Source organism: Sylvia atricapilla, chromosome 6 (assembly GCF_009819655.1).
Source record: "Sylvia atricapilla isolate bSylAtr1 chromosome 6, bSylAtr1.pri, whole genome shotgun sequence".
Classification (NCBI taxonomy): Eukaryota; Metazoa; Chordata; class Aves; order Passeriformes; family Sylviidae; genus Sylvia; species Sylvia atricapilla.
Window position 1 is genome coordinate 15,934,207 of NC_089145.1, and position 12,587 is coordinate 15,946,793.

At 42.8% G+C, this 12,587-nt stretch overlaps 1 protein-coding gene across 28 annotated transcripts in view; it reads right to left on the minus strand.

The window, feature by feature from the left end:
- Positions 1–617: 617 nt before the first annotated feature.
- The window catches only part of TNNT3 (troponin T3, fast skeletal type), a 29,911-nt gene continuing 17,941 nt past the window's right edge, over positions 618–12,587 (minus strand). For 26 of the 28 annotated variants that reach the window (XM_066320909.1, XM_066320906.1, XM_066320905.1 and 23 more), the window contains 9 exons: positions 9,783–9,801; positions 9,017–9,062; positions 8,296–8,412; positions 7,879–7,956; positions 7,511–7,624; positions 7,242–7,351; positions 6,333–6,423; positions 5,630–5,670; positions 618–1,005 (listed from right to left, as the gene is read on the minus strand). In XM_066320909.1, the coding sequence (XP_066177006.1) occupies positions 957–1,005; positions 5,630–5,670; positions 6,333–6,423; positions 7,242–7,351; positions 7,511–7,624; positions 7,879–7,956; positions 8,296–8,412; positions 9,017–9,062; positions 9,783–9,801 (665 nt within the window). In that variant the 3' untranslated portion in view covers positions 618–956. Of the gene's footprint in view, positions 1,006–3,468; positions 3,510–5,629; positions 5,671–6,332; positions 6,424–7,241; positions 7,352–7,510; positions 7,625–7,878; positions 7,957–8,295; positions 8,413–9,016; positions 9,063–9,782; positions 9,802–12,587 lie in introns of all 28 variants that reach the window. The other 2 variants (XM_066320920.1, XM_066320907.1) reach the window with 1 other exon arrangement.

Sequence of the window (12,587 nt, forward strand, 5' to 3'; positions counted from 1 at the left end):
AGAGCCAGACTGGGCACACAGGTACCAGAAACAAGTTTGGAAACATGGGGGGACTTCCCTCCATCAGGGCAGTTCAAGGGTTGGCAAAGACAGGAGCCCTACAGAACAGCTCATACCTCAGATTTAGTAACAGCCACTCATGTTTTGACATCTACATTAAATTAACCAAGTAATTCACACTTCAGTACTGGACTTTAATATTGCATACAGGCTAACAGCCTCAATAAATATTTTAATGTATTATTGGAATGAATCATTCTCTATTGCACTTGTCTGCATTTAATAAAAGCTGTATGCTGAAAACTACCTCTTCTGGAGATTTGTTCCTTTATTCCAAGTTCTTTGATTCATTTCATGACTTGAACTTTGAAGTCAATTTCAACTACATTTGGCACCCAGATTATGAGCTCCCCGAGAGCAGTCAGCTCTTGATATCTGCCTGTACAATGGCTTAAAATAGGCCCCCAGTCCTGAGTCTTTGCTGATGATACTGAGCCTATTCCCCCTTATAGAGACAGATCAAATGATATTAGGGAAGGGTTTGGATCAACTCCCCAATCCTTGGAAAATGGGAAGGCATTAAATAAAATACAAAACACCATTCTAGAGGGCTGTCATTGGAGTAGGTACTGGTTGTGCTTTATTTACAAAATCCAGAGATTTGTACACAGCAATCTACAGGACAGCATAGGGCTGGTATCAGGAGGATAAGGGACATGCTCAGCAGGAATTGAAGATGCCAGCAAGGAGTCATCCCAGTTCCACAGGGAACCTGCTTCCCCTTGCCTGAGGAAGCCACCAGACCCCTCCAGGAAGAAAAGCAGCAGCAATAGCCAATCCAGGCTGATGTGATTTTTGTTAGCATTGAGGCATGAGAACACAAGTGATCGGTGAAGGAAGAAAGAGGAGACCAGCAGGGGTTCAGCACACCACTAAAGGCCATCCTGCCTGGATCTTTACTTCCAGCGCCCACCGACCTTGCCCTTGGCTCCTGCCTTCTTGCTGCTACAATGCAAAAGGAAAGAAAAACATGTCAGCATGATGGAAGCAGTGGGGCTCTGGCCACTCTGACTCTTAGATGAGGTTTCAGCTGCTTTCACTTCTCGCATGTTGGGCACACCTGCCATTGACCACATCCTGACAAAAATATTGTTGATATTGTGGAAAAAGATTCCTCCTGGGGCTCTTAGTGTGAAAGGCAGGATGTGCATGCCTGAAAGAGATGGACCCTTCCAGACTCCTGGATTATCAGGATAGAAATCTAGGTGATTTCCAAACTAAATGACAGGTCTATGCAGCCACAGACTTTATATTTTCTGAATACAAATCTGCTCTGCTCTGGATTTTAGGATTTAGAGCTCTATCTAGAGAAATTTGCTCAGTATGAAAGAGCTCTGATCAAATTCCCCAGATGCTCCATTCAGTAGTGGAGGCAAAATGCTGAACACTAATTTAAATACAACTCAGAAGTGCTTTGCTCTAGCAAAGGCAGAGTAGCTATTTATATCATGAGAGCGAGAGCCTCTTAAAACAATCCAAACAACTTTTTAGGCCTGCTCTCATCTCAGTATCCCTGTCTTGCTCATGGTGTGTGGGAGCAGTCCAGCTACACTCCCCACTCAAAGCACCTGAGGCAAACTCTTTCCAAGAGTTCTTGCACACCAAGGGCAGTCCTGCATGCAAGCCACTTACCTTCTGCCTGAGAAGCCTGAACTCAGAATGGGGCTAGGCAGGAAGTTAGTTGAGTTAGACTCTGCACTAGTTCCCATTAGCAGCACCTTGGTTTGTGGGACTCGGCATGCCCCCAAACCTTTCCATCTCACACACACAATGATGAGGCTGCTTCTTGAACAAAAGCACATGCAAAGTGGGGGCGGCTCTTTGACGTGGCAGAATGTGGGGTTGGGGACCAAGCACAAGGTGGTGGGGCCTTTCTTCAGAACCACAGGTTTCTCCAAGGAGAAGAAAAGCATGGGGATGTTGCATCTGGGGAGATTTTTGTTGTGCTGCCCCATGGGTTGGTTCAAGAGCACCAGACGTATTTACAGAAGGATGTAGAACAGTGACAGAGACATACACATAGTGGATACTTTACCTTTGACCTAGATAGGCTTGGTCTAGTTGAAAAAATTGATGGTTTACATAAAAGAGAGCATGCACTTTCTGCTCATCTTAAATTAAGCTCTATGTCCCTTTTGCCAGCCTTTCTGCAGGTTCAAAACCTAGCGTAGGAACTGCATAGCTCCTCAAACAAAGACAGAGTCCTTTTGTGTCCACAAGCACCTGTGATGTTTGATGTTACACCAAATCTTTAGAGTGTGCTTAAGGAGATTTAATAAAGTCTAAAGCAAAAGACTCATTTGATCCTTGTATAACACACTGGCAGGCACTGCTTTGGAATGATAGTGACTAGCGTGGATAGAAATTTAAGCTCACGGAAATCTCATTATCTCTGGGTTTCTCAGTGCAACCTTTTCAAATGATGTCCTGAGAGAGTATCATGTCTTTTTGGGGAATGAGTAGGCAGTGGCCTGTTGTGGGTGGTGTGGTAGTGCTCTGCAAGAGCAAGAACACCCAGACAAACCGTGGCATCCTTCTGCAGCTGCACATTCTGCTGAGGTTTATCAGCCTACAGCTCTGTACAGAAAATACCACGGGAAGGTCAAGCCTTATGTTTGGCATTACAGACAACCAAACCCCCAGTGTGACATTCATTTGATTAGTCAGGGTGTCTTGGAGAAGTGGGAAGGCAGTAACTGGTCACTCATGTCATCCAAAGATATGACCAAAGACCACTGCTTCATTCCTGGCATGACTTTGCTGAAAAGATACAGATGCATAGAGAAGAGCCAACCCACCACTGGAGAGCTCTCCTGCCTTTCTGCCCTGCAGTCACATCTCTGTGAATGTTAGTTTTCTGCATGTTCTAACCCCCAAGTTGCATCTACCCTGGTATCTCATAAATCCATTAAAAATGGAATGAGAATAAAGATATAATAACATCTAGAATAAAGATGTTAGACTCAAAAAAGTAATAAAACAGTCTTGTGGTGAAGGAAAGTGAGATGATGAGTAAAAAGAACTCACAACAGTAATCTCATTATGTTAGTCTTGTTACACACCATTCTTCATAATCTTAGCAACCGCTTGTTTATCCTTCATAAACAAGGGTTGTATTCCCTCAAGTATTCAAAGCACCTCAATCAGATGTTTGAAAAACCCAACAAGAAGCAGAGGAAATTTTTGAAGGTATGGTGTGAAGAAACATTATTTTTTCTTGTTAGGTGTTACATTCACTTCAGTTTCCCCTTCATTTTCTCAATGTGAGGCAAGATGGGAGTGGCCCTTCCATCTCTAGCCCCATTTCATTGGAACAAGAAAATGTCAGTGTTGAGGCTGAAGTGACTCATTTGAACACTGAGAGGATATCCCCAAGCCAGGAGCTGGGAAGGGGATATAAATACTTACTGCTTCTGGGCCTGATCAATCCGGTTTCTGAGGGTGACAATCTGCAAACAACATACATGACCAGGGTTTTTAGAGACAAAGAAACCTTGTTGCCTCAAGGAGAGGAGAATTTTACCTGCTGAAGTGCTCAAAACAGGTGCCTGTAGTAGGAATTAATACCTCCTTTGAAATAAAAGCTCACCCATGGTTGAAGGGCAGAAATGTTACTTCTTGGCAATAAATCTGCAAACCACCTTCACGTGTCAAGTGACAGAAGAGCTAGAATTTCATAACTCTTACTAGAAGTGATTCTACATATTGAAATTAATCTCCCATGAACTCAAATGTCAAACTACAGGCAGGTGAACTGGAATGAATGTCACCTTGGACAACCGGAAAGCTCTTGGATGGTTCTATTACCTGCATGTTTCAATCTCACCTTCTCACTCTTCCCTTACTCGTGTTTTTGTAAACCCAAAGATTTTCAGTGGTCTTGGGATGGGGACCTCAAGAATGGAAGATTGGTATCACATTCTGCTGGAATACCTTTTGCTGCCTGGCAGAGCAGGAAGTGAGGAGCTTGCAGCACTCACCACTTTCCCAGCCACTCATTTAATAAGAGAAGATGACCTGATGCATAGGAAAGCAAACACCTACCTTGCATGGGATAAACACCTTATACATAGCCTGACTTAGTAACTCAGTTTGGTCTGTAGGCCTGGACTCATTACTGAAATCCTGGGACTGACGTACTGGAAAAGCCTACAGAACACTAGGGTGTGAGAGAGAGCCCTCCTTTGCCCCTTCATCTCATTTGTAACTGAGTCAGTGTTCAACTTAGTTCTCCTGGACTGAAGAAATGCCCTTTCTAAGTGGTATGCTTTGTTTTTGCTTTTGACACAATTCAAAATTCTGTACTGGCGCTGCTGGTCCAAGAACTGATGATCCAAATCTTGAATATTTAAAGTCGCACTTGACATTCCCAGCGTGCAAAAAAAAGAAAAACAAAAGTCATACATTCCCGTTGTCCCAAGAACTGGTAATTCCTGGCTCACGTCTTTCCATGGCAAACAGAAAAAATATATGAGACTGAAATGTTACCGGGAACAGGACAACACAAGCAAGGAAAGATCAACAGATCACTTGCTTTTGTACTTACTTGTGGAAGTTTTAGTATTTGTCACAGCAGTTTAAATTGCTATTTTCCAACCAAGTATTTTCCCCAAGTGTTGAAGAGAACCAGTTGTCTTCAGTTTGACCCAAGCACTTAAAACTTACCTTCAGTCATAACTTTATGATCATGACTATGACACTCTCCAATGAAGCACCAAAGAGCAACAGACACTAGAGCTAAAGAATAGCTCTACTTCTGTATCTCAATTCCTTCCTTTTTCTCTCCCTCACATCCTTATTTGTGTCTCCTCCATTCTCTTTCCCATTTTCACTTACCTTTCTCCTCATTTTTTTCCTGCTGTCATCCTCCCTTTATTCTCCCACTTTTCATCTCCCACCTTAGCTGTGCATTTTTCTTCTGCTTTGCTCATTCTTTGTACTTTCTCTCCTTGCTTTTCATCAGCAGGCACCCACGTCTCTGTTTATACAGAGGTCTCATTACCATAGCATGTACCCCTCTCCTGGCAGTGCCTTATTTCTTGTTTTTCCACACCAAACAGGCTAGCCTGTTATCCTTAGGCTAGCCCTCTGCAGTATTCTGGATCTAGATAAACATGTGCCACAAGGTGGAGAAGCTTTCCGAACCCAATACTATTCTCTATCTACTGTAGTCCAAGCTATTACACATGTGTCACGGAGTTTCTCCATGTATTCCAGGTGCATCAGGGTGATGCCTTCATGCATGCAATACCTGGTTTTGGATACAGAGTTTTGGAAGGGGAATTATTTTAAGGTGCTCTCAGTAGACTGCATCCTCAGTTCTTTAACCAAATCCCTGTTGGACTCCTGACTCTTTTCCTAAATCACCACTTTACATCTTTTCAAAGAATGGAAAGAGAGAGAAAAAGGAAGTGAATGGAGAGACACAAGACCCATTTCTCTCTTTTCTGTCTGCACTTGGAGCCAAGTGCCAGCTCCCGTCTGGCGCCTGGCTCTGACCATGCTGCAGGCTCATGCATTTGGTAGCCTTTGCTGCTGCTGTTACAACAGGCAAGTTCATTGTACTTACAACTTGGAAAGCTCCTGCAGCCTGCAACGCATTGTTAAAATCTAAGAGAGATTGAGATAGTTACATTGGTGTTGCTCACTGCCTGTCAGCATGTGTCTGTGTGATTGGGAATTGAAAGGAGAGCGAGACAGAGAGAGAGAGCCAGGAGGATTTTTCAGCCACTGAAACCTAATGTGGGTGAGTGCTGCCCTATCCAGTGACTGTGTGAAGGAAACACATCCACTTTTTGTTACCATATGACACTTCACTCAGATGCTCCTGTCTGGAGACAGTTTTCAGTGACTCCAGATAGCTTTGTCCATAGGTAATCTGTCTGGGATGGAATAAACTTACAACATTCAAGTTTGAAATCAAAGATGGACCTAAAAAATTACTTTGCTACTGAATTTTCAGGCCAGGGTTACCTATAGATAAACAAGAATGAATAATGTTTCAGGAAAAGGCAGGGAGTCCAATTTCCATTGGGATTGCCTTTCCATGGGACATGGAAAACCTTAACAGTGACCTACTCAATTTTAGCCTAAAATGTGAAATCCCATTCAAGTATGTATGTTAGGGGAATGCAGTTCCAAGCATCTTGCTGCTTAAATATTGCAAAGGGTCATTGGAGACCCAAATAATGTCACATGACTTTTGCCAGCGATATCACAGCGAGCTTTACATTTTGGACCCAATGCTATCGCAAAATGGCTTCTCAACTCACCTCATATTTTTTCCTCTTAATCTGCTCCGTAAAGTCATACTTTTCAGTCTCCAGCTGATATAACCAGTCCCACAGCTCCTTAGCTTTGTCCCTGTGTATTTGTGGGGGAAGACGGAAGAAACATGACATCAGACATTTTCCATTTTTTTTACATCATTAATAAAGAATTTTATTTCATGCCATTCACACATATTCCTGTAAACCCTCTGTTCTCTTAAAGCTACTCATCATTTTCAAGGCCACATTTTTCTCACCTTCAAATCTTTTAGACTTGCAGTCTTGCATGTGTCATAATTCCTCTAATTTCCCCCTTAACTCTTAATGAAAGATAAGACTGCAGTGGAATCAGACAGGAAGGAAGGAGGACTCTGAAGGTCACCCAGATAAGGAGAGCAGTTGCCATTGTGCAATCTTGTCTGTGTCAGGGCTGAGGTGAGCCAACTTCATCTTTCAATCATATGTAAACTCCAACAATGTGCAGTCCAGACTATCACCTGATGACTGCTCTGCACCAGGGCTCTTAGGTTCCAAACCTCTGGCCCTCATGGAGATCCTATTCATACCTAAGCAGCATTAACTCACCTCTGGGAATGCTACAGATACCTGTCTGTAGGCTTGTTCAGCTAATCCCAGAGCCAGTCCTCTAAGCAACTAATCCTAGTTACCAGGAGAGGCTAATAGAGCTATGCCAGGAGCACAACTAGAGGGCTACCAAACCACTTCAGCACTTCCCTACATTCCCATTTCTCCTCCATTCTCCAGGTTAAGCAAGGGCACAACTTGTGTCCCATGATGAATTTCAAGGAATGCACTCCCCCACCTCATTTTATCACCAGAGAAAGAAGACTCCATGACAGTAAGACCAAATATCAGCGGATTGCATTCCATAAATTAGGATAAACATGTTACCTCAGCTTGTCTTCATTAAGGTGGTCAATGTTCAGGGGCTTGCGCCTCTCTGCCAGGACCTTCTTCTTCGTCTCCCTAGCTGTTTGCTTCTTTCCTCTCTTCTGGTCAGCCTATTTTCAGAATATCAATTAATGTCAGACTGCAGAAATTAAACCTGAATGAAACTATTTCAACATTGGGCCATTTTCTCAACTTGAAATGAAGACTGTTCCCAGTCAACTTAATGGTTTAATGTTTTCCTACTTCTTTCATCAATCCATGATTTTTACCTTAGCCAGATAACTGCTGTAATTTGCACCCATGGAGGACAGAGCCTTCTTCTTCTTCAGATCATCCTCAGCTTTTCTCTTGGCATCTTCTTCCTCTCTCCGTGCCTTTTCCTCCTGTGGAGTGCAACACACAAAACAAGTTACTCTAGGACAGACTCTCAGCTTTCCCCAGCAGCCAGGGTCAGTGTAGGAAATGTGACCAGAGAAGTTCATTGATGAGAATTAGCAACTCCTGTTTTCTGCCCTTGCTTTAAGAGAGTGGTCATCTCATCTCTGAACTGAGGCAGGCAGAACCTGTAGGTTTTTGTGTCTCCAGAGATCTCTCCAGTTTGATGCAGAGACAAGGAGAGGGAAGCAGAGGCACTTACCGCAAGCCTTGCCTGACGCTCCTTCTCCTTCTCAGCCCGGATTCTCTGCTGCTCTGCTCTTTCAGCTCTGCGCTTCTCCTGCAGGGGGCAGTGCCAGAGGCATTGGATCATCATCATGGCTTTGCCTGCCTCCATTGTTACACCCCACTACCCACACCTTTGCTTCTTTGCTTTATCAAGTGTGAACCACCTTCTCTCTTTCTACAACGTGCAAAAGGGTCTCTTGTATAATTCTCAGATATAAAAGAGGGGGCTGAGAGGGGACAGATGGGGGGAGAAGCTATTTGATGATGACTTGAGCAGTCACTTCTGTACGTGACAGCACAGCTTTCTGTCAAAGTCTGACAGTGGTTTCAGCTTCTCATCTGCTGATGATCTCTCAATCTAGTACAGGGAAACAGCAGTACAAGGACTCACAATCCTCTCCTTAAGAGCAACCAGCTCTTCTTCTTCCTTTCTTCTGGCTTCAAAGTGGCTGTCAATCAAGGCCTGCAGTTCAATCAGGTCTTTGTTCTGCCTTTTCTTTTGGATGTCCTAGAAAAGCAGGAAAACGCATTAAGACCATATTGCTCTAGTATTATGTCCTGGACATTCCCAGCACCCTGCATACACAGAGAAACAAAAGTAGAAAGTGTCTGTAGATTTCCATGGAAATCTATGGATTAACTTAAATGGCTGTTGTTGCAATCAGACACTCATTCATGCAACAGTCAGGAGCCCAGAAGTGTAAAGAATCCAAATCTCTCATTTCCCTACACCATATTTTTATCCCTGGCTTTGCTTACACACCTATCTTTACACACACTCAGCTGCCTCCTCTTGGCTTTGTAATACAAATATTAACTAAAAAATATTCCTTCATTTTGGGCAAAGCAAATATTTTTGTGGATGTTTTCAATACCAGAATGTCTTCATTTTTCTAGCAACTTTCTTGGAAGGTGTTGGATCTCAACTTGTTATTGTAATTTTAGCTTGTGTTTCTCAGCAACAGATAAGAGCCTATTTTAAAGCCATGTGCAACAATTGGACACAGGATCTGAGAGCCCAGCTTATAATGGTTTCAAAGATTTAAGGAGTTTGCACTCATGTCTATTATCAGGAGCAACGGACAAACACAGCCAGTCTCAGGAATACTTACATCAAAATCTACTTTCTCACCCTCTGGTATTTTAGGAGCAGTTAGTCTGCAGAGAATCAAAAACAAAACAAAAAGAAAAATAAGAAAAATAAAGGATTTTTGTCTTAAAGAATATGCAGCTTTTTAAACAGCCCATTCTGGCCTGTCCTGCCCTCAGGAACCAGGCAGACAAGGAGGAATGTTGGTGGAGATAGGGAGGGGTGAAAGAGCACATGAGTAGAAAACTACTCCAGAAAAATGCTAAAGACCACTGTCCTTCCTGGAAGGTTGTGCAGGGCAGGGAGCTCCCCGTAAAACCCCTCTTTATTCCCAATGCATATTGTCATTCCCTACATATGCAGGGCTGTACACTCCATCCTGGGCAGTTGGCAGAGCGGGAAGGGAGGGTGCTGGAGCCCAGAGCTAGCAGGTCCATAGGAAACCTTAGCAAAACTCAACTCAACTCAGCCCAACATTTGCCACCCTTCCCAGTGTCAGTGATCCTGGATGGAAAGGGCAGTTTCCCAGCCATGGCCTCTCACAGAGGATTTACTGTTGAGCTGCCTGTGTTTTGGGGTATTGTGAGAGCTCTGCATCTCAGACAGTCCATGAATTCTCTGACTCTACCAGGAACTGGAAAGGCATTCAGGAACAAACAGATGGATGTTGCGTGAGGGCGAGTTGGATAAAGGCTTCTGGTGGCCATTTGCCTAATAGAGAATCTAAGGGCTTCTGCTAGATCAGGAAAATGATCCCAGGGTTTTGAAACCCTGCCCATCATACTTACTTTATTCTGGGCTTCTCCTCTGTGTTTGGAAGGATGTAGCAAAACAGGAAGGGAAAAAGAGGAAGAAAGTTAAAACAACAGAGATCATGCCAGCTGCTAAAAGAAAAGGAGGGAAGGGAAATTTAATCTTAGGGAAACATACAGAGAATCTGGTTAAATCTCAAGCACGTCCAAAAGAAATGCACACACTCACACACCCCTTTTGCTAGGAGTGAATCTGTTTTTACCCTCAAAACAGAATTTGGCAAAAAATAATCAAGAGACTGTATAAAAGTCCCAAATGCAGCATCCGGAAAGCAGTGGTTTTTTGTAAATGCAAAATTATTTTTCTCAAACCATCCTGACCAAAGCTCTAAGGAGGCCAGCTGGGCTGGAGGGTGGAAGAAAATGATGCCTTTGCAACCAGCACTTTTTTTGTTAAACTTAACTCAAATTCACAGTATCATAATGCCGTGGTAACCAGGCTTCACCAGTTTAGTTCAAATGCCTCACATGGAGGCCGGGGGGGAAAACCTTTATGCACACATTTTCTCCAGGTTCATTGGCTTCCAAAATATCTTGGGGCACGTGTCCCTGAGATACCTTGGTCCCATGGGGAACATGCTTATTTTTCTGCACTGTGTGGTGCTCCTCAAACCCAGCTTAGAAAGACCATCCTCTCCCTGCTGAGGTACATGCAGAATTCCCTTAGGCATTAATAGGAATGATCTTTTCATCTCCAGGAGAGGCATAATGCCCTGATAGGCAGGCTAAACCATCACAGAGGCTGCCAGCCTGGGCCCTCTGGCAGTGAGAATTGTTCCCTTGCGACAAGTGACCATTCCCAGGTCCCTCAGAAACGTGCTGGTCCTACGAGTTACTTGCTTAACATTTTTCCTTGTGGTCAACTCCCCTCCCTGCTATTCTTTTTAAACTTTAGTTATTAACTCCAGAGTAATGCCAGCAAGTTCAGTGCTGTTACTCTCAAAAACAGAAATAAATTAAACCTATGTGTTTATTCTGGCCCATTCTCTCAGAGGCCAGGTTGACTTTCATAACCACACACCACATTTCAACTTTCAGGGATGCTGATGGGTTCTGTGGTAGAGGACTCTCCCTGTGGCGGCTCAGTAGGAGGAACTGAGGTGAAAAAAGCTCATAGCCTACTGAATCTGGTAAAAACAAAAATTGTCAAGTAAAAGTGAAAATAACTGCTTCAGTAGCGGGTGCATGAACCCTGTTATCAATATCATATATTATAAAGATATTATATTTTTTCAAACGCTTATTTGCATCCAGAAGTCTGGGGACTAATGCTGGAAATTTGGAATAGTAAATAGAAAAAAATAGGAAAAACAAAATGAAATATTATAAGAGGGGAAAATAGCAAAAAACTTATACTGGAAAAAAATTACTGAGGCAATCAGATGTAAGGGTGTTGGATAACAAAAAATTGAGAGAAAGGTTGGAAATGGGTTATTGAGATAATCTAGAGAAAAGATGTGAGAGATGTGTAAAAGAAGTCAGAAAATGACATTTCCTTTTTTTCACTTTTTCCCATACAAATTTCATTAATGACGTTTTAGGGGGTTGACTTTTCTCCTTTACTGCAAGAACACTGCCTGCCAAAAGATATCTCAGTTGAGGCCTCCAGATGCCAGAGCAATGCTAAGAAAATAAACAGCATGTAATTACAAATGTATTTTAGACTGCTCCACTATAAAGGAAGTCCCAAATCACTCCTAAAGAAAAATACCATTAGCCAACAGTGTGCTTTTTGCATTCCTCCACTTATTTTTTTTTATTTGCTTTGCTTTTCAAATAGCCAGTGAGCTTCTTAACATGTTAGCTAAATTGCCGTTTACCTGGAGAGAGGAAAAGTAATCATAATTAACTAGTCAATCAGGTATGTTATTTCCACAGGATTCCCTTCCTTCATGACATACCCAGATAATTTTCATAGACATTCCTGTTTGGTTTAAAGCTGCCTGTTAGTAACATTTCAAAGAGAAGGGGGGAAAAAAAGAGACAGGGAATGACTGGTTTTGTTTGTTGACTTTGGTTGCCAGGATCGACATCTGTCTGTCAATAACTGTGTGAATTTGGTTTCAGCTGCCACCAAATCAGCACCCCAGCAAACAATTTTAAGAATGAAAAAAATAAGGTTAGTTGTTCTTGAAATAAAAAATTGCAGTTAGAATTCTTAAAAGTGCCTCCAGAAAACCAGAAAAAGGAGTATTTTATTAAAAATTAAACACAAAAAAATCTATCCTCTGCAGTGCATGACCCAGCCTTTGTCCATACTGTATGAACTCAAAGCAGTCCAGGAATGGGATTTGCTTTGAAATGCCCCTTCTTTCAAGACAGCGAGGGAAGGAACTGGGCCAAAATGTGTAGACAAGCAAGAATTGTCATAGCAAATTCCTGTTCCTATGGTGGATTTTGACTGACACTCCAGACATTCCGACTATGAACCACGGGGCTGGGACAAAATCCCCATGTACAACCCTGCCAAAAGAAGGCAAGAGACACTGCAAATCCAAGTTCACTGCCCTGGTGGCTAGAGAGTCATTGAGTTTCTGGTTTCCTAAAGGCTTCGTGCAGGGAGAGGATACACCACCAAAATACAACCACCCTGCTTTCTCCTGTCCGGTCTATGAGATATTCACATGGTGCTCTCCTTGTCTGGGAATCCATCTGAACTGCCTTTATTTCACTCAGAAATCCCTTAACACCCTCCCTTAATCCCTCTTCTCTGAAGCAACATACCTAACTCATGCTGTGTCCTTGGGAAAAAAAGGAAATCAATATGCTATTAAAAATAAA